The sequence below is a fragment of the Labrus mixtus genome, chromosome 8 (assembly GCF_963584025.1).
Source record: "Labrus mixtus chromosome 8, fLabMix1.1, whole genome shotgun sequence".
In the NCBI taxonomy this organism is placed as follows: domain Eukaryota; kingdom Metazoa; phylum Chordata; class Actinopteri; order Labriformes; family Labridae; genus Labrus; species Labrus mixtus.
The window spans coordinates 23,719,109-23,746,856 of record NC_083619.1 but is presented as its reverse complement, the minus strand read 5'-3'; the positions used below and the strand labels follow the sequence as shown (position 1 = coordinate 23,746,856).

The 27,748-nt window shown below is 42.3% G+C and overlaps 2 protein-coding genes across 2 annotated transcripts in view; both read right to left on the bottom strand.

Moving 5' to 3' along the window:
• Positions 1–139: 139 nt before the first annotated feature.
• larp6b (La ribonucleoprotein 6, translational regulator b) lies at positions 140–2,313 on the bottom strand. The gene is made up of 3 exons (XM_061043744.1): positions 2,297–2,313; positions 2,037–2,220; positions 140–1,921 (listed from the first exon to the last, which is right to left on the bottom strand). Exons 1-3 carry the CDS (start codon positions 2,311–2,313, stop codon positions 1,037–1,039), a joined length of 1,086 nt encoding a protein of 361 aa, XP_060899727.1. The 3' UTR covers positions 140–1,036.
• Positions 2,314–4,587: 2,274 nt separating this feature from the next.
• The window catches only part of LOC132978539 (receptor-type tyrosine-protein phosphatase F), a 132,997-nt gene continuing 109,836 nt past the window's right edge, over positions 4,588–27,748 (bottom strand). Inside the window, exons 23-33 of the mRNA XM_061043743.1 lie at positions 23,822–23,945; positions 23,343–23,518; positions 18,750–18,869; positions 17,805–17,959; positions 16,601–16,886; positions 14,586–14,764; positions 10,232–10,358; positions 8,958–9,083; positions 7,804–7,958; positions 7,112–7,247; positions 4,588–6,535 (exon numbers count right to left, since the gene is read on the bottom strand). Of these exons, the coding sequence (XP_060899726.1) occupies positions 6,467–6,535; positions 7,112–7,247; positions 7,804–7,958; positions 8,958–9,083; positions 10,232–10,358; positions 14,586–14,764; positions 16,601–16,886; positions 17,805–17,959; positions 18,750–18,869; positions 23,343–23,518; positions 23,822–23,945 (1,653 nt within the window). The 3' untranslated portion in view covers positions 4,588–6,466. The remainder of the gene's footprint in view (positions 6,536–7,111; positions 7,248–7,803; positions 7,959–8,957; positions 9,084–10,231; positions 10,359–14,585; positions 14,765–16,600; positions 16,887–17,804; positions 17,960–18,749; positions 18,870–23,342; positions 23,519–23,821; positions 23,946–27,748) is intronic.

The window sequence follows — 27,748 nt, the reverse complement described above, 5'->3', positions numbered from 1 at the left end:
AACACTTGATCTGTATACAACGCAGAGTCTCTCTCAACAGCTCAGATTACATTAGTCATGAAGACAGTATGACACTCAGCATATACAACGGGCAAAAACAACAAAGAATGTTTCAAATTTGAATTTGATAGGATCCCAATACACATCAGATTGAATCTTTTCCACTGGGTGTGGATGAGTGAAGAAACACATTTTGTTTAGGTTCGGGCAAGATTTTAAGGAAGCCCTCAATCAGTAACACTATAAACATACCATTCCAGTCGAGGTGTCATTAGAAAGGCTGGAACTAAGGCATAACTGTTGCTTCTACCCGCGTCTTGCACAAGATGTGGTTTGATGATTGGACAAGTATCCGTCAGCCAAATGTCATCTCAGTCGGTGGAAAACTACTTTTTAGGGCACCGAAACCTAAACAGGCATTTGTGAAAAAGATGCAGTTGGACAATGAGTGCTTTTTCTAAATGTGTTTCCTGTTGAAAGAAAACACCTCTTTCTCTAAAAAAAAAAAAAAAAAAAAAAAAGGTAACAAGGTACATCCATCTTGGCCCAAGAACAAATATACATGGCAATTTGCAGCTGGGACCAGACAGGCTGAGGCTCCAGGGGTGCAGAGGCCACTTATATATCAAAAAAGATGTGTGTTTGATTCTTAAACGCTTTTACTTCATTGCTTGAAAAACACAATTTGTGCAGATATTCGTATCTCGACCTGATATGTGTTTAATCTATGTATTATAGGCATTTGCTTCCTGCGCCACTACAGCTCTACAAGTAGGATGTGTTTAAAATATCAGATGTGAACACGGCTAAATGCTGCCCCCATCTGTCCGTGGTTTAAAGCTACAATCCCCCCTCTGTCTCTCAACAGTACAGATACTAAAACTCAACTAGTATTTCTAATTTTAGGCAAAAATAGTTTATTTTTTCATCAGATATTGTTTTTTGTGTGAGTACTTGCTCCTGCAGATCTGCCACTGTTACACAGCAAAGTCAGTATTACTTCATCCAAGGGACAGTCTGGCTTCCTTCTTAGTTTTCATCTGAACAGAAAGCCCTTGGTTCCGTCAGGACCGAGGGGCTGACGCGTCACTCTTTGCATGAATCTCGACTCATTCAGGTCCCCAGCCACCTTGGGGTTTAATGCACTGGCTGCAAATTTGCGCCTCAGCACCCACGGGCTCTGGGAATTACCCCTATCATAGTCTCCAGAGCACCAGCTCATCGTACTGCACCTCTGATTTAAACCACAGAAGGGCTGGACTTTCCTGCTGCTGGATAGCAGCTCCAAGGTCTTCTGCATGGAGTTACTCTGGGACTCCTGGGGTTGAGATGTGTTTAGACTCTCAGTGGAAACTTCCACTGGTGAAGAGGGTTCTTCTTGGACTGACTCCTGAGAGATTTCCAGTGGATTTTCTTCTCCAGGATGGTCGTGGTTGTTTTCCTCTTTGGTGGGGTGGTGCATCAGGAATCCCAGCGGTACTACATGCATGCCCTCCCCGTCAGACTCGTCTTTAAGAAGACTGTACGCGTTACGAACCGCCTCCAGTTGTGCAAACTTCACTACTGCACACAAATGAAGGCCGAGCTCTTTGTGCCGCTTAGCGTAGGTCTGCAGCTCCTTGGGAAGCTCTTCGTCAGGATGCAGTATCCACACTGAATTAACGGTGCCATGAGTGCTGAACTTTTTGAAGATCCTCTCTGAGAGTGAAGGGTGCTCGGGGCCTCGGGCTACTCCGTCTCCTCCAGTTTTCTCCTCAGAAATGTTCCAAGCGAGGAGAAGCTTGCTGGTGGGGGAACACAGCAGCCATGTGGGAAGCGGCTTTTTCCGCCTCACTTTGGTGCATACATCATTCACCTCCAGAAGCTCCGAGTACTCTGCTCCGGCTAGAGTCATGTACCAGTCTGTGGTCAGGACCTTAATCTGAGACAAACATTTGCAACCTCAGCTCTGTTTGCATTTCACTGAATGTTTAATAGAACTGATGGAATGTAAACACCAAAGAAAGCACACAAAACCTGGTTGTTTTTTTTGTTACCTTTTTCAAACAAGTGAGGAGCTTTAGGCTGACGTAGCCCTGCTTGCTCCTCTGCACATGTTTTAGCAGGAAGCCGTCCTGTGCCAGGTGGCTGTCGGAGAACAAATCCTCCAACTGGGCTTTAATCTTCAGGCAGAGATACTCACCTTCACGGTCTTCTTCTTGGGAGGATTGTGCACAATCTCTGCAAGAACACACGGCTCAGCATCATAATAATCTGTACATAAAGCAGTCAAACATATGTTTTCTAATTTCCTTACCCAGTTGGATTACTCATCGTTTCACTCAGGTCACTCGGGGGCTAAGCTGTTGTTTGAGTTGTTTCTTAGTGAAGACAGGTTTTAAGCAAAAGCAGCAAGCTAGATAGTCACTGAATGACAACAAAATCAACTTAGACACAGTTTGTTAAACTACAATGATGTCAATTTGTTTTTTGTGGAATCCAAAACAAAACTTTGTAAAATGCTTCAAGCAAAGTTCTAGATTACACAACAGCACCTCGACCAATCGATACTTCTATCTACTGAACGGGTTAAAAAACAACAACAACAAACATGTTTTTGACTACAAACTAGCTGTCGCAGGCAGAGTATTATCACTGCTCATATTACTAATGTGTCAGTGTTATTATCATGACTCAAAAGAGAAACAACATAGTAAACATTATTTACTTTTACAATAACTAACAGAACTAAAGTATAAAACTTCAGACATTTTTCTTAAAGGCCAAATAGGGTTGTCAGTATTTTCCATAATCATACTTTGTGTTTTACGCTGATGCAATCTATTTTATTTTATTGATCAATATTATAGAATAGTGCCAAAACAAAAAATAAAATAAAAAAGGTCTTCAGTCCCATTTTGAGCCAAAGGATGCTGCAAGCAGAAGAGAGACTAGCAGTTCACAGGTTGGCGCACTCTGACTTCTTTTTAGTCCTTTTCTGCCTTTGATAAAGATGCAAAGTTACGTTTCTGTCTCTTACAAACGTCAGAGAGGAGAGAGAGAGAGAGAGAGAGAGAGAGAGGTGACGCTGTCTAAGTGGCATCATACTAAAAGGTTGCCAATGTGTTTCTCCGATTTAGAAAGTGTGCAGGACTTTACTTGCAGTTTTCGGTAATTGAACACAAGAAATGACTCCGTATTAGATGTTAGGACTCGTGTTTTTGTTGCTATGGTATCAACACAGGTATTGATATCAATTAATATGGACTATTATCTTGTTGAAGTTGAACGTTCTGGTATCGTGACAACCCTATTGAAATCCTGTCAGTGCGCTTCTGTCTTTAGCGTGCTACTGCTACTCTTTGGATCATTCCCAAATGTTGAACACAACAACAAATCAGTACCAGTAACATGTGGAAGAGACTCTTATTTTACTTCCATATGTTACACATGAGATAAACAAACAAAGCGATTTCCATAGATGCAATCATACCATCTTCCCCCCAGTGTGTCTCTTATGTGGCATCAACTGGCAGTCATTTCAGCATGATGTGTGGGCTAATAACGAGGAAGCCTGAGGTAGTCACTGAGGGGGAGATGAAGCCTCACTATGAGCACACACAAACCATGATAGGAAAAAACAAACCAAAATCTGAATTCTCTTAAAGATAAAATATATTGTTCTAAATAATTTAAAATGCAAAGGCGCTGTAATCTTCTTTAAATACATTTTTTTATAAGTCGTCAACTTTAAAAACACATCAATTCTGCTTCCTCAAACCTCAGTGGGAGTGAATTGATTTTTTTTGACAGCTGTGTCTCCATGCCAACATAAACAGCTCAACTGTTATTAGGGTGTGTGTCACACTCCCTAATTCACAAGAAGCATTGAGTTATTCACTTCAGAGGAATCTGTGAAGCTACTGTTAAGTGGTTTTTATCTCTCACTGCTTCAAACATCAAAACAGAAATGTTCAACTTTAACTGTCAAATCCAGATAAGTAAGAACACAACAGCTGTGTGTAAATCCAGGGGCTGCAACTTTCACATGAAGCGTCTGAAGGCTGAATGGATCAGCGTCATGTGCAGCAGAGAAACGAAGTCTCTCCAGAATATGGAGGATGAAAAGCTTGTGTTATTGTTCTATAATGGTTCAGCTTCTCACAAACAAGAAATACAGTGAAATCAAAGATCCCAGCTTCAGCCCTGAATGTTGTCTCGGCTTCACAGTGGGATAATAATGGTGTGTTCATGACTAAGAATCTGCTTTAGACATTTTTTGGGTGCACATTTAAAAAAAAAAAGGAGGGGGTGGATATTTTTCACAACTCGTAGCTTCAACCTCGCAAACACAAACGTTTTAGTTGCATTGTGGGAAAAGAGAGACTTGTAAAAACGCCTGAAGACAAAGAACACAGGATTATGAACTTATTCATAGTGGTCAGAGATCAGGAAATGCTTTTGAGCCGAATAACTGGCAACAAGAGAAACGTAGACAGATTTCTGGTGTCCCACAGGGTCCCAGACTTGCACTGAAGGATAAAGGTTTTATCGATGAAGAACTTAAGCAAACAACAGGATCAAAAAACACAGCATCACAAGGCAGAATTTGTACAAAAACCCAATTATTTAACTTTATTAACATCAATGTTTTTTCTTTTTCATCAACAGTTTGTTTTTAAATTCCAGTTCTTTATAACAAATAGAAAACAGACTGTGTGTACAACAGATCGAACCCCTACAGCACTAAGCATTCACAAGGTAAAAATGAACATTTTTAGTTTTTCTCCAGCGTTTTTCAAGTCCCCCCTCCCTCCCACGACCGCCTCCACCACCACCACCGCCACCACACCGTTTAGGCCTCTCGGATCAGATCCCTCCCCCTCCTGCGGCTCTTTGTGGGAGAAGACGTGTGCTTGAGTGGTGCGTTGGTCCCGCACTGAGCGAGGAATCGTCCGTTTTGATGAGTGGGGTGGGGTGGGGGGTTGTGCTGTTTTTTCCTCGTTCAAACGGACTGTCGAAGTTACTATGGTAGTACAGTAGATACAACGGTGTTTCCATGAATACACACTCTAGGACAGCAGGCTCTCTGCGGTCTCTAGGGTTGGTAGATCAGCAGAATTAATCCTTTTTAACAATATACCTTTGAAGCTGTGTATATATCTATGTGTAATTGTACATATATATATAATCAATCATAATTATATATATTTATATATATATTTATAGTTCTATTTCTGTATAAAATAATATCAGGTTTCAGTCCAAAGGGCTGAGTCTCTCTCCCTCTGGCAGGAATGGTTGATTCTGTACAGGTGCCGTTAATGGCTCCACTCCTCAGACCGCGTGAACCACATCCGCTCCGTCAGGTCTGCGTGGTTCAGCTCCGGCAAAAGCCACCAGGCGAATGGGCAGCGAGGAGATGGGAGGGACTTGAAGAGCAACAATATTCAGAGATCAGGGAGTTTTGTGTTTGTTTTGTGTCAACTACCCTTGGTTATAAAAGTCTGTTTTCCTCAGGTAAGTTCTCCGCTGTGGAGTATGAAGGCCTCAATGCCATAGGCTTCTGATGAAACGAAACGCGTAGAAATCATGTGCTTTCCATTTCTGTACACCTCTGATTTACTCTCCTGTCGGATCATCCACTCGTTTGTTTTATAACTAGCTACCATGTTTGCAGAAGGACAAACTCTAGCAAGTGTGTGCTCTGAAATCAATTTGTAATAGTTGATTTTTTTTTTTTTTTTTGTCGAGATGGCAAGTGAAAAGGCAAAAAATAAAAGTTTGGGTTATTGAACTGAATAAGACCAAAAACAACGTTTATGACACATAATATGAAGAAACAAAAAGAAAATATCGTGAAAGCAGCTCAGAGAACGGTGGTCCTCCTGTATTAGTATCTAGGAACGTGTTTAAAATACATGTCCCTTGTGCTAACGTACCCTAAAATAAAAAAAGTACCGATTATGAATATAATGCACACCCTAGGCTGGGCGGTTTAAGACAAAAGAAATGTCTGATGTTAAAATGATGATTAAAAAGAACAAATATACTAAACAATAACATAATGAATCATAATATTGACAATAACATTAACATAAAAACAGAGAGAGTGCTCTCTTAGTGCTACCAGTAGCCTTTGACAATCAGGGAGGTTTGGCTTCGACGGAGCAGAGAGGCGAGCTGCCACTCTGCGCCGTCGCATCTGTACAAGAATTGTCATGTTTGTCATAGTCATTGTAATGTTTCTGTTATTATCTTTTAAAGCAAAAATCTCGTGGTTGGTTAAATCAGTGTGGATCTCTGTGATTGGTTGAACCCGTTGCAGGGTCCGCAGGCGCATCCCTTTCTCCTCCCCTCTTGTTGGCTGCGAGGGGTGGGTTTTTTTTTGTTGTTGAGGGGGGTCAAGTGAGTGGATGGTGGCTGAGATGGGACACTTGGCACACTCCTGAGAGGTTTGACCAGGGAGGCTGCTCGGTAGGAGTGGTTATGTTGCATAGTGGTCAAAGCTCCCCAGGTACTCCAACGCGGCCCTGTAGCACAGCTGGTACTGGTCCTGATGAGACAGAAAACAAGAGGTGTCAGTGAGAGAGTCTTCAGAGAGATATCTGGATATTTTTGTTAAGTCTATTCTGTTTGGTAAATACGGCCTATATGGCTTTATTGTCTGTCTTTCAAGGAAGTGAGGATGTGGCCCTTTCTCTGCACTCCTTCAGCTTTTTCTGTCTAAGAATAGAGACCGATGTAGCGACTGAAAAGCTGCTGATGGTAAATGTGGGGTTCCACAGATACTTCAGTTCAAGTTGTTATTCTCAGAGTTATTTTCAATTTCAATCTTCCCTTCATAATCCTAAAGTGGGTATGGAATTAAGTGACTTCTCACAATGCCTGTCTTCTTTAATATAGTTTTTAAACTCTTAGGGTCCAGTGTGAACTCTTCATATAAGAAGATTCTGACTCTGGACCTCTGTGATATCACTGAATGAGTTTGCAGAAAGGTTCAGGATCAGTCCTCTGAAAACTCTGTTAAAGGAAAATGTGTCAGCAAGTCAAACAGTCTTTATTTTACACCTTTAATAACATACACTATTGACTTTGAGATACCATCTGTGTCTGCGCACTCTGTTCTTACCTCGGTCTGCACCATGGCCGGCCGCTGGGTGCGAAGTGTCTTCACTGTCTGGAAGAGGTCGACCACTCCTTCGTACCTCATCCTCTCCAGCACGATGCTGAGAGTGATGAAGACTCCGGTCCTGCCCACCCCGGCGCTGAGGGGAACACACAAACAAAACTATTTATCACCGTATCCTGTCCAAGGCTCCAAAGAGCACCCTTACTTGTTCTAAATAAGGTGATGAAGCTTATTTTAAAACTCATTTCAGGTTATAGATGCAATTTAATTACGTCCATTTGTTTCCGCTTTGGTCTTAAAAAATACAACAAGCACATAGTAAAATAAATTAGCACTGCAAACTACATCCTTATAAATGAACAAAAGAATTTCAACAAAAAACTACAAAAGGCAGAAACTGCATACTTTAAGTAAGGTTGACCTTATAGGCTGGTAATTAAGTGTAACTCCTAAACATTAAATAACGTAACCTTTAAAGAGGATTTTCAGCAGACCATGAACAAAAATGTGTAAAAAGGATCTAAGTGAATAAAACCCACAGAATCTGAAATGTGGTGTCTCTTGTGTTATCTTGTTTTCACTTTGTGTGTAACAAAGAATAAACCTAACCTGAAACTGCAGAGACAAAGATGAGACTGCTGCTCGTACATGCATGTACACATTTCTTTTTTTGTGTCACTTTTCCTCCTTACCTGCAGTGTACAGTGATTGGTCCGTCCTGTCCGAACTGTTCCTTGGTTTTGTGCACTTGTCCGATGAAGTCGATGAAGCCCTCTCCAGTTTTTGGCACTCCTTGTTCGGGCCAGTCATTGAACTGGAATTGGCGGATTGTTCTGGACTGGCCATCCTGAGGGGACGCAAAGAGGAGTTTAAGTACAGGTCAGAGGTGATGTATCAGTGGTGATAGAGACTGTAAGCAGTGTTTGGCCGAGCTCTGTTTGATCTTTTAATTTATCTTAAGACAAAATATCAGCTTTAGTTTGCAGTCTATCCTAAACACATCTTTATCTGTCGTCTTTGTTCACAGAGTCTCTGCTTCTCAGTTGAGATGCAGGAGTACCATAACCCTGCTGGTTTCCACTGCGGTCCTCTAATCAGCTAATTTACACCCAGGCAACATGAATGAAGCTGACGAGGAGAGAAAATCCGTCTCCAGAAGTCAAACGACCCGGGCTGACAAACACTGAAAACTGCACCATGGAGTCAAATATTTGACAGCACTGTGGTGTGTGCGAGTTTCAGATTTATTGTTTTAGCGCATGTGTCAGATTGAGTGCATTTCGACATCTTCCTCTAAATGCACACACCGTATATAAGAAGAAGAGGAGTGGATGTTGGATTGGAGTGCCGTGGTGCTCTGATGACAGTAAAGTATATTTATAGCCTATTGAAACAACAGCATCACAGGGAGCTGCAGCTCTGGCCTTTGGGGATTGAAGGCTATGCTTTTCATGTGTTTTCACAGTCATCTCGAATCACACATGCACGCACACACGCACACACACACACACACACACACACACACACACTCATTCCATAGAGCAAGCACATTGCTGCTAAATCTGGGTAAACATGTTTGATGGTGCATTCACTTGATGTCAGCCTGTCAGGAGAAATAACACGCGACCCCTCTGATCATCTCTACCTTGAAATCACAGTCGCTATAATTTTCAACACTAAACGCGACTCTCTGCATTTGTCTGAGAGCCTAAAATTAAGATGGATTTGGGTTGGACGGTTGTATTTCTGTAAAATGCCAATCAATCCTCACCCCCATCCCACACCGGGCAGACGCACATGGACGGACACACACAAGGGGAAAACCCAAAGACTGAATCCAACATACCCTGGCGTCTGTGACTTTGAACTCTCTGAGGATGTACTGTGGCATGTTGTACTCCGCCATCGGATCCACCACAAAGTACTGGTACCTGGCTGAACGCTCTGCCGGCCAGTATTGATGGCACTTCTCCTACACACAGAGACAGAGAGACCACATGTTAGCACCTTTATTCCAGGACTATTTTCCCATTTAACATTTATGTGAAAAACACTTTTTACATAAGGAGTGAATGAATGATTGACTTCCACAGGATATTATTAACACAGGTTCGGTGAGGTTATTAGTCATTCTGAGTCACGAGTAGGTCTCTGCTTACACAAGCAAACCAAGGAGAGACTAATCTGCGTTTTGAAATATAGTCTAATTCATCATGGGAAGCTAAATATTTCCATAATTTGTTTGTGTTTCTAACCACAGCGATGATGTGCTTGAGTGTTCCTGTGATTACAGATGAGAGGGTGATAAAAGCTGTCGAGTGCTGTCAGACTCGCTGTGATGATCAAAAGTAACAACTCGCTAAAAGACGTGGATTTAGTCTGGTATACAGATCAATGCACTGAAATAAGTCAGTCTGAGAGATACGTTCATCTGCTTCCTTTCTTTGAATTAAATGAGATGATCATATCGGTCCCTCGAATGTGAAGCTGCAGCACGCACCTGGTCGTCTGAGCTTAATATCAGGGATGACAAAGTTTGATCTCAAATCATTTTGCTAAACTAAGCAACCCTCTCCCGGAGAGATAGTCGCTGGTTTATGGAACAGTTATAATGAGTTTTCACTCTCTGATTTTAGTGTCGTGCCCTAAGACTCCCTGAGCCCTCAAAATTCAAAGTTTTCTGCAAGTTCATCGATGAAATTTCAAAAAGTGAACTCCAAACTTTGTTGAGTTTTAAAACTGTCTTAAGCAGGAGTTGTTAAAATGTAAAACTTACTCTTTTGCTCCCTTGTTACAAAAAACTGTTTCACTTTTTCATCAAATGTGATGCAGTCATGCGGTATGGGAATTATGGGTAGTCTTGGAAGGATTCCAATTATTGACAAATCCAACAGAGGAGCGTGCTCGTTTGAGCACAGATGCATTCCAGGCGTGGTGATAAGGAAGTTAACTTTCAACCAAAGTTACTTTTTAGGGTTGGAATGGATTAATATTTGAGCAGCGTGACTCAGCAGCTCAGCTGAACAGACTCGGCATATAAAGATTATCGTTCCCTGAAATGGTCCAATAACCCTTGAAGGGGCTGCACGCACAGATATATAACGTGTGTTTGTGTTTTACCCGTCCCATCTCCCGTAGCTTAGTGAGCATGACGACGATGGTGGAGTTGTGCTCCCACAGCATCCTCCAGAAGTCCTCAGTGGTCTCGGCCAGCGGGCCCTGCGTGGCCAGGTAGGCCTTCTGCTGTCTGAAGACACAAACAGCACACAGACGAGATTAGACATTACACACAATCCTTATAAACGTAATGATGCTCTTACAGCTGGAAATATAACAAAGCAATAACAAGAGAAGGATTTAACGATAAAGATGTGATGTTGTTGTTCAGATGATAGCAAAGGCTGTTTATCCAACAAAAGCCCAAATTTAATAGCAGACATGACATAAGACCTGCTGCCAAACTGAGGTCTTGTAAAGTAATATATTCAGACCCAAATGTATTCAAATAAAAGTCAAGAGCTTTCTGTGTTCCTCATGCATCTACAGCGGCATGACTTAGAGGAGAGAGAATCAAACCCCCATAGACCATGCTGCTTAAAAGCATTGAGCTGAAAACGATAGAGAACGTAAGGCGCTGTCGTCCTTGTGCTGTTTGTCAAAATATATCTACACCGATGCCAACAGGACAAATTCCTCCACGTTTAATAAACAGAGCAAATAATCCTCTGCAATATCATCACCACTGAGCTATTAAAGCCTGGAAAGAGTCTCTACTTCTTCGTCCTTTGTAACACAACACACACAGAGAGAGAGAGAGAGAGAGAGAGAGAGAGAGAGAGAGAGAGAGAGTGCACTCGATACGCTCCCTAAACTAGAGATGAGCTCATCCACTGAGCAGCCAGAGCTGTGCTGCTGTCCTACGTGACTTTGATGCAGCTCAGCAGTTCTTTTGTCAAACAGCAGGTGGCAGCAGTGCACTGATCTACAGAGAGAGAGAGAGAGAGAGAGAGAGAGAGAGAGAGAGAGGGCGCTGCACACGACAACACAAAAACACACCTATAACGGTACATGCACACACTCGCGTGTCTTTTAGGATTCTATTTAAAATGCATCTAACCTGGAAAATCTCTTTGAGATTAAGAATTTCATTTACAAGAGAGTCCCGATCAAGACAGGCAGCAGCACATTAAACAAGTTAGAGACCTAAAACAGAGAAATTACAAACCCATGTAGAGTCAAAGAGATGTAGCACATGTCCGCTCTCATCCAGGTGTGTGCTTGTATGCGTGCAGCAGTTTCCCATGTATTTTCAGACACGCTACTACACACTCGGTGACACACTGAGCCACGGCTGAACAACTAATGAAGGGGCTGCAGGCGAGGCACTAATGTGGAACCGGGAGATTAGAATATGCTCAGGGCCTTGCTCGCACAAATAAAGAAACAACAGATTGGTGGAGAGGAGAGGAGATGGCGTACGAGGAGGGGAGGGCAACGAAGTGCAGAATCAAATTAATACGATAAAAACAGGGGGGGGGGGGGGGCTCGAAGTAAAGAGAGGGGATGTACGGAGGAGAGGAGGATGTGGAAGTAGAGAGCAAAATGGGAGGAGATGAAAAGAGTGAGCAGTGCACTCTCCAGCTGGACATCAGAGCGCAAAGTAGGAGTGACTGCTGAGGAGGAGAGAGAGAGAGAGAGAGAGAGAGAGAGAGAGGGGGGAAGGAGAAGAAGAAAGTAAAAAAAGGAAGGCGATGAAAATGAAGTAAAAGGATAATGTAAGAGCAGAGGAGAGATGAAGGGAAGGGAGGGAAAGCTCAACAGGGGATGAATGCTAAATTTCTAATTGATAGGGTGGACCCCTCTAACCTCCCCATAATACAGCCCCTAGCCAAAACAAAAACAATTCTAACCGTATCACACAATACTGACTTCTGTGCACACAGCGTCATGATGAGCGCACTGCCAAACAGCACAAAGCACTCTCCGCATCATCCCACATGACTGCAGTGCTTGAGGACATAGTGTTTCATTTCAACCTCATTACAATGCTAAAACTCCAGCCTGCATCGGAGCATATCCAGGGCTCCTGCCCCTGATAGCATAGCTTGAATCAATGGTTCGCCTCTCATTAGCTTAGCATATTATTGGCTTTTCTCGAAGACGCTGGGGTGAAGGGCACTGGAGGCCCCTGTTTAGTTTTTTATTTATGCCCAGGCTTTAAAAGCGGCTTAATCACACAGTGCCACTGGTGCACACAACAGGTCCCCGCCCGGATACGTCTGTCTCAGCCGTGATGTTTGGATGGAAAATTAAGATGGCGAGTGAGAGCAGAGGGTGGGAAGAGAGTGAGAGCGGAGAGAGAGCGAGCGAGAGAGAGAGAGAGAGAGAGAGAGAGAGAGAGAGAGAGAGAGAGAGAGAGAGAGAGAGAGGTGAGATTAAAGAGGAGGACCAGAGAGCGAGAGACCGAGATAGAATGGAGTAAAAAAAAAATTAAGAAGGAGAAAGAGAGAAAAAAAGCAGTGAACATGGAGCAGAGAATGAAAAGCAGAGAACATGGAGGAGAGGGTAGAAAAGGGGAGGGAAGGGTAAAGAAAACACACTTCATTACAATGCTCTCTTGCTGCAATTATGCTATTTGCACAACAACAATGGAGGGTCGGCCTCTGCGGAGCATCCTCTCATTAACGACAGGGCTGGAGAAAGAGGAGGGTGGAGGTGTTGTCTCTGTTGTGGTGCAGTATGAAGCAGAAGCCCCACAAGGACTGAGTGGCATTTCAGACACACTAATTCCATTCCCCTCCCCGGAACACTTCGACCACGGAAGCGTCGGTGCTGTCCGTCTCCGCCCATACTTATGAAGATATAAAACAGAGAGCTGCCTTTTCATCCTCCTCGCTCTAGGAAGCTACTTGGACTCGCAGTGAACACGAGGACATGCTGCAGCTTCCATATGAAAGCGGTGGTGGCTCAGCAGACGGCAGCTAAAGTGACAGAGATGCAAATTATTCCTGCAACTGAATACTGCCCACTGCGGACTCATCGTCAGCCCCCTCCCATACTTTTTTTTATCCACTCCGCTGTGAATGTGTACTGTATTTCCTCACACCTGTGACAATTGCTGATGCCAGAAAACAACTGCAAAGCTGTCACATTCAGTGCAGCCCGGACGGATTTGGGACAGCGGATTTGTTTTTAATGAGCTGCCCCTATATGTTACACTGGATTAGAAATAAATCAATGCCTGTGAGGATGAAAAATCACACTCTCAGGTTGAAATTAAGATTTACACTTACATCATGCATGCTCAATTTTTGTTCAGCAGATGTCTGTGCCTGAAACATGAACAACCCCTGGATGATCTACCAGGCATGCACAGCAGACACCTTTTGCCTTCAGTCTGGTAAAATCCTGACTGTGTTGCTGTGCAGCTATAAACAAAAAAAAAAGGTTGCTTGTTGCTATACATGCATGTTTTTCGAAAACTGTCCTGCTTTGCTTGCTTGTCGAAAAATGTGGAGACATTGTTCAAAAAAGTGCTACAAGTTCTTTTCTGTAACCACCACACATGTGAACACCATAGACTGTATACGAGACATGGACTTAGTTATTACGACAACATCCAATTCTTTATGAACTCCTCTATAGAAGCCTCAAATTTGGTATTTGGGCCGTTCAATGTCTTGATGTTTGAACAACAGAATAGATTTGCATTACATCTCTATTCTGGTTGACATGTAGCCACACCCTGAAGGGATGAAGCATAGTTGCTTTATTGTCAACTTTACTGTAAATGAGACTTAAAATTAAAGAACATGAACATGTTGTTCACACTAGCCGTGAAAACACCTTAGAAAATAATGGAATAAAAAGGAGGCTGATTTCCCCCCCTGGATTGTTTAAACAATAAGACCACATTTTTGCATCCAGTGTCGTCTCCCCCTGCTGACCATCACAAAGAATGCAGGTTTAAGACACTGAAGTACATGCTTCACTTTTGAAACCACGAGTCCACTTCTTAAAACCTCTGGTGGACACCACCAAAAACCATTAAAGGAATAGGCTGATGGAATTCTTGAACTCGTCTCTTTGTGACAAAGTGCTCAATTTTGTCCCCAAACAACATGAAAACTAACCAATGAGCGACACCGCCCTGTTTCACTGAGTGACATATTCCTCCATTTCAATGGACACACTGTAGTTCAATTTGAGTCCAGACTACATATGAATGATCTAATCTATGAACATATCATAAACAACAAACATTGTCCTGTCTAATTTTCTCTAAGATTCACATCTCAGTAGAAACACATGGGCTTAGGGATAAGATGAGATGGTGTTGGATTTGAAAATGTAAACTACTATATGATGAACTCCTGTTTTTCATCCGGACTCGTCCTTGAAAGCTCAACGTCAGCGCCTACACATCAGAGTCATTACATTCAGCTCAGATCTTAAAGTTGAAGCCTTGGCTGACCTGTAGCCGTCAATGCAGCTGGCGTTGATGTAGTCGGAGCCCTCGACGCCGCGGATGGGCTGCAGGCAGACGCGGGTGGACTCGAAAGGCATGATGTTGACCAGGCGGTTCTTGAACTTGTTGCAGGGCAGGTTGGCGCTGATGAAGCGTGACGTGTGGGCTTTGGAGTTTGCCAGTCTCTGTTTAATGAAAGGTGTGAAGAAAGCAGACAGGGAGAGAGACGGGGAGTAAAAAAAAAAAATTAGTGACCTGTGACCTGAAGTAAACAAACAAGAAAGCATCTGACAATGACTTGACAATCTCTATTTAGACGCTACGTTTCCTGTCAGGAGCAATAAGAAGATTCTGTTGCTTGGTACAGCTAACGGCATAGGACTTGTCTGTCATGGAGTCCCAAGGCTTTGAGGACTGTGGGCGGGACAGGCTCGATGCTGGCAGTGGACGGAGCACAGATGGACAGAACAGGAGTATGTGTGGACAGTCATAGTACTCCAGTATAATTGGTGTGTGTGTGTGTGTGTGTGTGTGTGTGTGGACAGACTGTGTGGGCACCGAGGCTGTGGCCCCCACATACGCCGCAATCATTCTCTCACTCTTTCATTCTCTGTGGTTGGCAGGAGTGGAGATGCTATTATCACTTCAAACAGAATGGATCATGGTCATAAGAGGGCTAATGGCAGAGACGCGCTGGGAGGAAAGTGTGTAATAACATCACAGTTGATGGCTATTGACAGAAGGTGTGCGTGTGATTGCGAGTCACCTTGAACACCAGCTGTGTGTATGCGTCAGTGACAGTCATGGTGTGTAGGTGTGTTTGTGTTAATGTGTGTTTGTTGTGGTTCATTTGTCCCCCGTAACATGTGATGCTACTGTAGCTACCTGAATGTCTCAGCACCAATGTCACCTAAGCAGATTACTGTGCATTGGCTTATTTGGCAAATTAATGATTTTGTGAATTAGTTTAAATCAGCCTGGAAATAGCGACACTGTGGATAGAAGGTCACTATTCCAACTGCAGTCTGATGCCCGATTGACAATCTGGTGCTCGCAAATCAGATTGGAATGAGAAAAACATGCAGAATTAGGGCTTGGCGATGACCATAATTTTATTCTAATTGAGCAATATCCACATTTGTCCTGTTACACAGTTTGATGCTGCCAATTTGGAACATGTAATAAATAGATGGAGGCCGGAAGAAACAAGAGGCTTCATGGGTTAAACTTCATTTCACTTCACTTATATTCCTTCAAAGTACTGATTATTACAACCAGTCTGTATTCCTCCTGACACTTTGTTGTACAGACTGGCAGTCACTTCGACCCACTGCAGGATTCTTCTTCTCTTCAACACAACTGGACCCAGTGATTAAACCAATAAAACACTGCATAAGGCAATTAAATGTAAAATATCTGTGTTCTCTGGGAGCTGTTTAGTGACGCTGCAGGGGCCGTGAGCCTAACTGCTTTGAACTTAAGCTCACTTTGTTTTCTCAAAACGTTCATTTGTTCGTTGATTTAAATTCATCAGGTTAGGTTTAAGAGATTAAACAACAAAGATCTAAAAGAGATTTTCTTTAACATGTGAAAATAGTCGTCAAAAAATATTACAATGAACGTTTTGTAAGCTAAACTTTTGTTCTGTTGTCATGATTTTTTCTGCAGTATGTAAGCTGTTAGATCTGTCCATGGCAAATCAAAATGAATAAAGTTTTTCATTGTTATTTGCTTGATCTAATCAGGATCCTGTTCTGAATTCATTTGAATGTTTGGCAACATTACTTTTTGAACTTTCTTTAATGAGATATATCTTTCTGTAAGGTGTAACAACGTCCTCTATGCAAACTAACCAGAGAACCTGAATAATGAGAGCAGAGAAAGGCAGTGTTTTGTAAAGTTCAATCCTGCAGGAGTCAGCTTCAGCTTTGGTAGACATTTAAATGTGATTTATTACCCTGACTAAGTCATCAAAAAGAGCCTCTAGTAATTCTCGTCTGAGCCGAGTGCTTCTCACTCACCTTGAACTCGAGCTCCATGGCAGTAACCGTCTCGCCGGGCGGGGGCTGGGTGAGCTTCTGGATGTGGGCGTAGAGATTACGTGCCGGCACCTCAGTGTTGCCGCAGGTGGCTGCCTCCAGCAGGGCTTCGTGGATGAAGATGTACTGGTCCTCGGTCTGGACCATGTAGTTCCTCTGGGCACGCATGCATGTCACGTGACCGTAGATATCTACAGACTTCTCGTGCTTCATGCGCTCCAGCATGGCATCGATCACAATGAAGCAGCCAGTCCTGCCCACGCCCGCGCTGATGGAGAGAGAGGGGGAGAGAGAAAGAAGGGGTAAATAAACTTCATGTTTCATGGAGAAAAAAAACTTTTATATGTCAGTTTACTCAGAATAACAAGATCTACAGAGAGAATTCAAATGTTTCAGTCACAGCAGTATTGAAAGAATATATAATGGCCATGAGAATTTACCGTACAAGATACATGTAAGTCCTTCATTATTAACCTTCAGACTCTTTCCATTGTTTACACGCTTCTGGCTTTGCGTGCATTGTATTTGTTTGTATCAACATGTAACTCAAAATAATAATGTGTTTGTTCATAAAAATGTATAAGAGCTGCAAACATCAATCAATTAAGTGATAGAAAAATAATTAGTGGCCAAATACATTGATCAAAAACTGTCTAAATTATTATTTTTTTTAACAACAACTCATTGAAAACATTAAATAATGAATCATAATCAGAATAATAATTTCTACCTGTAATCATTTCTAGTTGCAGCACTAGATTGTGGTCATACAGCTATACATATCACACATGAGGTGCATCTGTGGTGCATTAAGAACAGGATTATGTTCTTTGTCCAGGCCAGGCAGATGAAAACAGGAAAGTTAACCTTTGAGGTGAGTTGATTGACTCTTTGTAGCGTAATAGCACAGCCATAATAAAAACTGTAGCTGCAGATTGATAAGAAAAGTCTGTGTTTGCAGAAGCAGCCGGAGAGGATTTAGACCGTCTGCAGCATATGGTACGTACAAACATCGTCATTTAGAGTGCCTTGACATTTATCACAGATGTAGAAAATGTAAAAAACAGCGTCTTTACCGGTCCTTAATAACCATGGAGGAAACATGCCATGAACACGAGGTGATGGTGAAAATGAGCAGTTCATCTGCTGTGAACACAGACTGAGCGTGTTCCTTTTTTACACCCACCTGCAGTGAACCACCATGGGTCCTGCATCCGGAGGGTTGCATGCCTTTACTCGCCGGAGGAAGGCCAGGATGGGGGTGGGGTACTCTGGCACGCCGTGGTCTGGCCAGGCCATGAACTGGAACTGTCTCACCTCTCTTTTCTCACTGGAGCCGTTCTGCAGGTGGGTCAGAGAGGTCAGCGAAGAACATAAGGTTTGAGCGTGGTTGAATACACCTGACGTCGTGAAATTTTTATTGGCAGCTTTTTGAAGAGAAACTTGTCAGGTTGGCAGAAATGTTTCATCCAGTGTAAGGTCACACTTGATGAAAGGAAGCTGATTGTATATAGTTAAGTTTGAATAGCAGCTTGAATGTACTTGTCAGAAATACAGATATTTTTAGAAAAGGTCTGGAGTTGACTCACTTAATAGCAGTATATAATGTGCTCTACTTTCACCGCTGGAGGTGCAGATAACGTGTATACATATAATATTGGAATAGAACTCTAGCAGTTTCTCAAATACAGTTTTAGCACTTTATCACTCCTCCTGATTGAAACCAAATAATGGCTCCAGCTGGAGACTTGTATTTAATTAGAAATTATAATAATGAAATTATAAGCAAGTAATGGAAAAAGTGCTAGTAGAGGAGAAATAAAGGACGGAACATCAGACACATCAACGTGGTCCTGAGTTACATGAATCAAAGTGGAAAACTGAAATCTTTTATTGCCTTTCGAGAGAACAAGAGACAAATATTGGATGTTAAAAACCAATTACTGCATTGAAAAAAAAAAAAAAAAGATTCCAGTGGTAATACCCTTTATCTGACTTCAGAAGATTCAGAAATTACTTTTTAAAATGTGACCCTGGTAATGATGAACAGCAATTTCCCACTGGGAACATGGCCTTTATGAGGACGTCTCCAAGTATGGTTAACTGCAAATGAAAAAAGGAAGCGCTGTACCTTGTAGAGGGCAAAAGTTCGGACGCTGTAAGTAGCCAACTCCACGGTGTCCAGCATGGTGACCTGGATCATCCCGTAGGTCTCTGTTCCTCGCGCTGGCCAGTACTGGTCACACTTCACCTGGCAGGGCAAGAGAAAGGGCACACTGTCAGGAGTGAACCGCCGCTAACATCCACTGTGAGACTACCGAGAGGCTTGTAGGATCACACTGATTAACAAGGAGGGAACATTAGAGAGGTCAGATCAAAAGCTCCGTCCAGTGCCTAATTAAAAACTGAAGACCGGCAGTCAGCTCCTGTATCTCCTAAAGAATGAAAACAAGTGAGCTGAGCATGTGCGTTCATGTGTGTCTGCATTTGAAGCAGCCTTCAAAAGGGCATTAAAAAGCTCACTTTGTCTTTTAGCAGCCTGTGATCATTTTCAGTTAGCGAATTGTCAGGTGCTTTTCAGCCCTTTGGTGCGTTTGTACACAGAACAAACTTCACTTTTGACGAGGCTAAAGGTCCTCCAAACACTGGCTCTAAGTGTCTTCACGACACTTCAACGACACACTTAGTAGTTTTTGTTACATTTTCACTTTACTCGCTCTCTTTTGGCAAACCTCAATGGCCATTAAAATGGAACGAAAACAAACTCTGAAAATTAGACTTCTTCGCTCAAACATTTACAGAACTCTTCCTCATGTGATTGATGAAAGTCGTGGCTGCCTCTCGAGTTCGGCTCTAGTTTGCAAACAGCAGTAATAAGGCGTCTGTTCAGGAAACGTTGGAGAAATGTGTCCTAAACTGCTGCCGAATAATTTCGGAGTCAAAAATAGGTCATGCAGTTGCACAATCATGCTCCGTTTGATTTTTATAACACCTAATAGTTGTTCACATCGTCTGTGAGTTTTTCTAGCAGCCATGAGTCACATCATTATCTAAACACTGGGCACAGCCAGCTGATTGGTCTTTCTTCTAGCTTCAGGGCTTGATGGATGTTGCGAAGAATGAAATATAGAGAACCTAAAGAGCTTGCGACGTGTGTCCTGAATTTGTGAGGCAGGTTCAGTTGAAGTTGAGCCCATTTTCAATCAGTCAAAGGCAGTCAGTTTAAAAGCCGGGAGCTTAGAAAATCACATTTTATGTGTACGGGGGAAAATTCATAATTTCATAGACATGTCAGCAAAACCCTCTGTTTACATTCAGAAAGAAAGCAAAAGCAGAATGTGTTTTAACGTTGGAATCTCCTGGACTAGGACTTTCTGCTATTGATTTGGACAACATGGCAGGAAGAGATGTGGCGCGGGTAAGCTAATTATATTGATACTGCAGCACAGAGCTGACATTTGGAGGCACCTCGGCTGTCTCAGGGAGCTGGTACAAATCGACAGACAAAATGCGCTAAAATTCACCCCCTCACATTTCACCTCCCCCGGTGACAGCTCCCATTCAGAGGCAGAGGTAGAGCTCGCAGCAGAAACTCAATTGAGTGATGGGGAACCACTTGCAGTACAAACATATGGATTAGCAGTCACCACAGTAATGAATATCTCCGTGCTATCCAAGGTTGGGTGGCATATTCTATTCCTTGCAAACACACACACACATAAAGAGAAAGACACCCACACTCACACACACACACACACACACACACACACACACACAGGCCGCAGGTTTCACTATCATCTGTGTCTGCTTTGAAGCTGGCTTCTCACATGTCAACACCTGGCCTTTTGCAGAGGACACAGACCTCTTATCCAAACACACACACACAAACACAGAAAGTGAGTAATACCTCCGGTCTCATTTGAAGTCTCCGGCCTTTTAAGGTTTTCACTAACTAGTACTGATATTGCTAAAGGAAGCTGAAATTTTCCTGCTGTCGGATCTCATCATATTTGTCATGCTCCTCCGTTTGGCAAAGACATCAGTCTGGCTGTGTGGTGGGAGGTTGACTCACTCACCATATGTGCACTTCTGAGTGTGTATGTGAGGGAGAATTAGACAGAGGATGTTTGTTTATGTTAAGCAAGAATAAAAAAAAATAACAAAATCCCTAAAAATGTATCAACATCACGTGTCTAATCGGGAGCACAGACGGCTATTTGTGGTGACTTGTCTCATTTAATGCTTAGTGAAGATTGCAAACATAGATTGTCTGGTTTGCAGTCTGACAGTCTTCCATATTATAGAACATATTTTCGGTACTCATGCAGAAGCAGTTTCATTATTTCACGTCACTTTTAGTTTCCCTTTTTGTTCATTATAAATACTCCTTAAACAATTGTTACAGACGTTTATGTCACATGAATTCTGCTCATCTTAATTCAACTTATTTCCCCTCTTTTCATTACAGTGGAGGTTTTTATTGTGTGTTCATTTCTGAAGAGGCGTTATGAGGACAGGGTGGTGGTCGCCATATTTTCGGGGCCTTTTTAGCCAATTTAGCCAATTTAGCCACGCCTCTAATTATTGCATCCCCTGTTTAGTTTGTATCAACAAAGAAATGAGCTGTACAGACCAGTACCATTTTTTGAACCAGGTTCTAAACATATTTGTATCTGCTGTAAAAAAAATTAGCTTTTTAACATGGACTCTAAAGAGGATTCTTTGGCTTTTTTAGCCAGCCTCAAGAGGACACTTGAGGAACTGCACTTTGTTTAACTTACGAGTGTTTCCAGCCCTCCTTGTCGGAAGGCGAGCTTGGTTCTCTCCATCTTTCTCCACAGTTATGGCAAGCCAATTGGTTCTTAAATGTGTGTAGGAGGTGGGGACAGGCTGAGAGCTCTTTCATTTATTTTGTCCCCGTGTATGAACAGTGTGTGTGGCTGTGAGTCTGAGATCAAAGCAGGAGAGGGTGGTCATCAGTCATAGAGCTCTGAAATAGCCACTCAGACACACTTAATAAAAAGAGCTATTTGGGGAGGGATGTGTGTATCCTCGCTGAGATTGACTGAGTAATAAAAATGATCTGAAAAAACATATCTGTGCTGCGAAAATTCTCCAAGGTACAAACTAATGAGCTCTGTTGCAAAGACATAGTTGGCTCACAATTTGCCTAAATGATTGATTGCATGGAAAGATTCAAATCAAAACAGATGATGTTTTGATTGTAAGAATGGAAAGTACTTTATGTATATGCCTGCTTTTTCTTTTTTTTTTCTTTACAGACTCTCTGTAGATACTGAATAATGAACGTACCTTTAGGTAATCAACCACCTCCCCACTGTCCCAAAAAAAAATCAATGCCAAGGGTTTTGGAAATGAACTCTTTCATTCACGATCTCTTTTACTTTCAGTCTCCTGTCTTGGGACTCTCTTTCATTAGGCCAACGTATTGCACTCACTAATAAAGCACAACATACTGGCAGGCCTCATGCTGATTTATTTGCTCCAAGGAATTCATGAGCATGATTTTGTGATGGTAATTAAAAAAAAACTATCCCAATTTTGAATCTCAAGTTGCCCATGTTCTCCTTTTTAAAAAAATGTATTTATAGGAGCACACGGGTGACAATCCTTTTAACTCCAAGTACAGAATGTCATTAAAGCTACTTGGCTTTGAGAGCCGGATACAAAAAGAGCAAACATAAATGAGACACTCTATGTCTATGCCACCTTGGCACGGTGTTGCAAAAATAAATATGAAACAATCAGGAATGAGCTCTCAGAGCAGTGTCTATATAATGAACTGGATTGAATTTGCACTATTATGAATATATGTGTGACTACCCTGCACATGCTGGTAAAGTAACAGAAGACGTTTCCTTTTGTCTCGAGAGAGGGCAAACATGTGTTTCCATCATATGCAGAGTGTCCAAAGTAACTCAAACATAAGGGAAGCACTAACAACAGGAGGGAGAATGGGAACTGGTAAAAAAAAAAAACCACAGAAAGAAAGAAGAAGCTGTTTTGCAGTTTAACTTCACAAACAGTTTGAGGAGGAATTCATGCAGAAGTTTTAAAAGATTGCTGGAGACTCAGGGAAAAGAGAAGCAACATGAAGCGATACTGTCCACAGACAACCACAACTATCCTTTGAAGTCCTTGTGACTTTGATCAGGCTGACAAATCCTGCTTTAAAGTAGGACCGGGCTTCTATATGCCTTCAGGCTTCGTTTGGTGTAATGTTACTTCTCTGGTCTTGAGCTACACAAGTATACACACACTATATACGCCAGGAAACTCCAATTTGAGCCATATTTCAACTTTAAAATACTGAGTGTCTGGTACAACACAGAACTTTCAACTTCAATGGCTTTAAATTTTACGAGAAGGTTTTTTTTGTCCTCCTAGGAAGGCAGTCCAGCTCTATTCATAGCAGCCACCTGTTGGGCTGTTTGGTATATCGGTTAAGAAGGTGGAATAACGACATTAGTTTACTGAATGCAAGGTGTTTTGACAACCTATGACAACAGTAAAATGTATTCCTGGCTTTTACATTCACTGGCTTATCTTAAATAAAGATGTTAGATGACAATATTTAGCCTGAAGTTGCACTTTCATTTTCTTGATTTGATTTCATACATTAAAAAAAAAGAATAATATCCTGAGAAACAAAATGTTGATGAAGGTCAGTGATCGATGGCCTTATTTGTCACTGTTTGCTTACCCGTGACTTCTCCTCCAGCCGGGTCATCATGACGATGGTGTTGGATCTTTGCTCCCACACCATCCTCCAGAAGTCGCTCAGAGTCTCTGGCAGCGGCCCCTGAGTGGCGATGTAGGCATTCTGCTTTCTGTAGCCGTCAATGTAGTTAGAATTGATGTAATCGCTGCCTGGAACCGCTGAAACAAGGACAAGACGTGAGGAATGTTACCCAACTACAGAATCGACTAGAGTTTTTTTGACCTTAATGAAGCTGCTCGGAGTCAGAGATTCTCTCCAGAACAAATTCTATTGACAACTCTATGATGAATACTCTATAAGGCTGAAAAAAATCTTAAACATGTTTTGTGGATAAAACTGGAGATTTCTAAAGCAGCAGCTGCAGGCTTACAACATCCTTGGTCTTTGTGAAGGAGGTCTCAATCAATGGGAGCCTCAGTCAACGGCTAAATAAGAGGTTAAGTGGCTACATAAGCTCTTACCGTCCACAGAGGTGAGCACCACTCTGGAGTGGTCATAGGCAATGACATTTGCATAGCGATTCTTTGGCTTGTTGACCTCCATGTTGGAATTCTCCCAGGTGAACTGCTGGCCAGGATCAATGGACTGTCAGAGAGGGAAAAGAAACAGAAAGATGGGAGAAAGAGAGAGAGAGCAATTATGAGTGAGTGGACAGAGACACTAAAGAAGGTAAGAAAGGAAAACAGAAGTATTCTCCTGAGTCTTCTGTGGATAAAATGGGATTAGACAGGATGGTTTAGGCCATAATGACCCCACTGTCACCTGATTCAACAGCAGACTACTATGGACAACAAAGCTTTTAATGGAACACACGCCCACATCATGTCTCATGAAAAGAAACAGCGGATGGTGCAGACAGGTACATGTAAGTGTTCTTTTGCAGATTGTAAGAAACAAGCCATGAGAAAAGGAGCTGCCATATTGCTGGTTAAACTGCTGCTGCTGTTTGTGCATGAACACATTTATAATTTGCATGACATTTGATGCCTTGAATGCCAATGAAGAAGAAATACAGAGGTCACGTGTTTTGGTGATTTTTAAATCAATAATAAATCAAACAAAGAGGCCATTGGGTCAACAGGAAAGACAACTTCGGATTTCCTTCAATGTCTTCCCCCAGCAGGATCACAATGCACATTTGACCTCAAAAATGAGAGAAGCTTTTTGTACGAACTCTCTCCCTTCATGCTTGTCCTCTCGAATTACCTGATTCTGAGAAGTCACATGCACGACGTCTTGCAGGAGCTATGATTCCTCCAGTCCCCTGTCTTCATTTCTTCTCTAATCTTCTATTTCTTTTTGCCTCTTTTGCATCTTTTGTTTCAGCCTCTCTGTTTCTAAACCCTCCCCTTCCCGTGCCGTTTGTTTCTCGGGCTAAGACGACAGTAGACTGCATACATATTGATCTGGTGAGATATGTGACGGCCTCCCATCCCTTGGCTCGATAATGTCACAGAGTCTCTTGTTATTCTGTATCGATCCCCCCCCCTCAGCTCACACCGGAACCATGTCCACTAATTCCCCAGACCTTTCGCCTCACAAATCCAGCAGGAGTCACAATGACACCTTCCAAATTCCTTCACTTACTTAACACGGCTTTAGCACAAGTTTAATTATTGGAGCTTATTTGTTTTCACAAACTGACAGCAATGGTCATAAATATCGGATAACTGATAAAAAAAAAAAAAAGGGTGCAGTGTGAGGTCAGTGGAGAGTTTAAATCAGGATCCTGGGCTATAGGGTGATGTATGAAAAAACACTTTTTAAAGTGTCTTCCAGGTGTTTTGCTGATCTAAAAGTGAGGCAAGTGTTGTTAACCTTATTAACAAAAAGAATATACAGTCCCTTCTTAGCTCTGACAATAACCACATGTTCATCCGTAAATTGTTCTAGCAAACGAATGCAAGTTTCCAGCCACTACAGTTCAGAGAATACTAGATGTTGGTCTATGCAGATAAGTATTCGCTTAACATAACGAGTAGACATTTCAGTCCCACATTTCCTAATGAATAAATCCCTGAATCTGTTTCAGTTGTACTTTGTGATAATGTGATCCATACGATCATTTCTAAAATGTCTCTTTAATGTCACATTGAAGATGTCGCATAAAAACAGGTAGATGGAAACCATCCTCACGCTGTCCTATGGAGCGGCACCACATGAGCCACGTTTGTATAAACTATTCTAGACTACCTCAGAGAAAGCCATGGATGTGCTATAAAAAAAAATATATATATATAAAGTGCTCATATGCAAGAAAGCTTCCACTACAGCTCCAAATAGCTCAGCAGCAGTCATGTGAGTGTGTTTTTTTTTTTGCTGATGAGCTCTGCCGTGCCAATTTCTCTGCCCGTGACGGCCAGTACGAAGAGAAAGATTTCATTTGCAGTCAAAACATTTCATATCTATTTGAGTGCTCGGTGAACAGAGTCCACTAGATGGTTGACAACTAGCAAACAAGTTAGCTAGAGTTGGCAAAAAAAAAAAGGTGAAAAGCAAACGCCCTAGTTATTCTCGCTGACACACTGGAAATGCTTTTCAAATGATCTTAATGATGCTACTGTATGACGACTGCGGCCGCGATAATGCTTCCTGCAGTAAAAAGACTGTCAGGGGCAGCCGCAGCACGCCTGATTGACAAATTCTGCTCATTACCCAGAGTGCGCATTTCTCAGTGTGATGCGGACTGGCGTTGGTAGTAGAGGAAGTGTCAGGCCGCCTGAAACTTCAGGGAGAGGAGGTGGTGAAGCCTGGAAGAATCGGGTGCCTCTGGGGAAGGCGCAACAGGAGCAGCCGGTGAACGTGACTGTGACAAAGCACCACGAGCTCTGCCACAGCGCCTTGGCTGGCGCAGAGAGGGGCGGCCATCTGCCGGGCCATGGAGGGAGTCTTCCCTGGCTTGGAATGGTACAGAGAGGGGATGCAGACGGGCTGGGTGCCTGCAGTCCTACAAGCCACTTCTCTGGCTTGATTTGTTTATACTAACTCAACCATCCGGGATGTACTAGAGGGGCACTGAGCTCCACTAGAAAGATCTTAATTGAGTGCAGAATTTTACCAAAGCTTAATTACGTCCCCTGTTAGCTGTTAGTTTTACACTAAACCTGACAGAAAGACTCTACTGTTTTATAAAATGTTCAAAATGAATGTATGTTTCCTCCGGCGTTATAACGACTCCCTCTCACAGATTTGTATTCCAAACCATACCTCTTCATATCTTTCCTCTGCTGTCGTTGATATAAAGGAGGCAAACAGATGATAAGAAAGAGCTCTCAGTAAGACTGAACACAATTTAGCAGCACCACAGACTGCATCCTCCAAAATGTTTAATCAACACCACCCACAGTTTCAACAAAAACACAACACTCCATAACCTTATGGAGGCTGTTGTGTTTCTTAATTTCAGCTGGGAATACTACAATTGAGAAAAGATCCTGTGTGAAATCTGAATGAATAAAACCACACTCATATGAGACAAAGTACTGTAACATTGAAAGTTAAAAAAAATGGATAGTTTCAAATTATTTCTCTCACGTAGGCAATACCACTGGGAAGATGATTCATTGGTTATGTAAAGCTATCAAAGGGTATTTTATTTTCAGTCATCACTGGACAGGGCCGGCAACAGAACAGCAACAACGTGTCGGCTAAAGTTTTGGCTTGCGGTGTTGCTTAGGGGAAGGTTACGAGGTCACCACAATCGGTTCGTTTTTTTACTCTCAGGAGTGTGAAATTGCGCAGCAGATTTCATCCTGTAGCAACATATGCTGGCCATGGAAAACAGACTGAGGCAATCAAATAACCTTTCAGGACAGAAAAAAAACCAAAAAAAAAAAAAAAACCACACACCAAAAGATCTACAATCATTCCCACTGCCTTGTCGTGTCCATCAATGTGATGAATAGCGCTGATTACACAAAACAGATCGAACAATCAGGACAACTAAATAAAAGACAGCTCTTGTTTTTCTGTATTCAAGGATGCCGCTCGTCTTCATCTGGCCTTGCTTTTGTCCCCAAACCGACTATGTGGCACTTTAAATGCAAATGTGCTAACTCTTTTCTGAGGGAGAACACTGACAAGAGATAATCCCTCACCGAGTCGCATCGGAGAGACCGCCTGCAAAATAACATTCTTAGGGGAAACATCAAGCCACACACAGATTGCTTAAGCAACCCGCCACCTGCTAGTTTCGTGAAAAAAGCATCTCGCAGCATTTAATGTAAGTGTTGGTGTCCTAGTGGGAATGGTAATAGAGTTGTAAAAATAACTGAAGAATGTCTGTGAAAGAAGTCTGCTATAATCCATTAGAACACATGCATATAGGATCAGAGAGGCAAAAGCAGACACCTTCATCTCAGACAAGATGACAAAGAAACTCATATTAT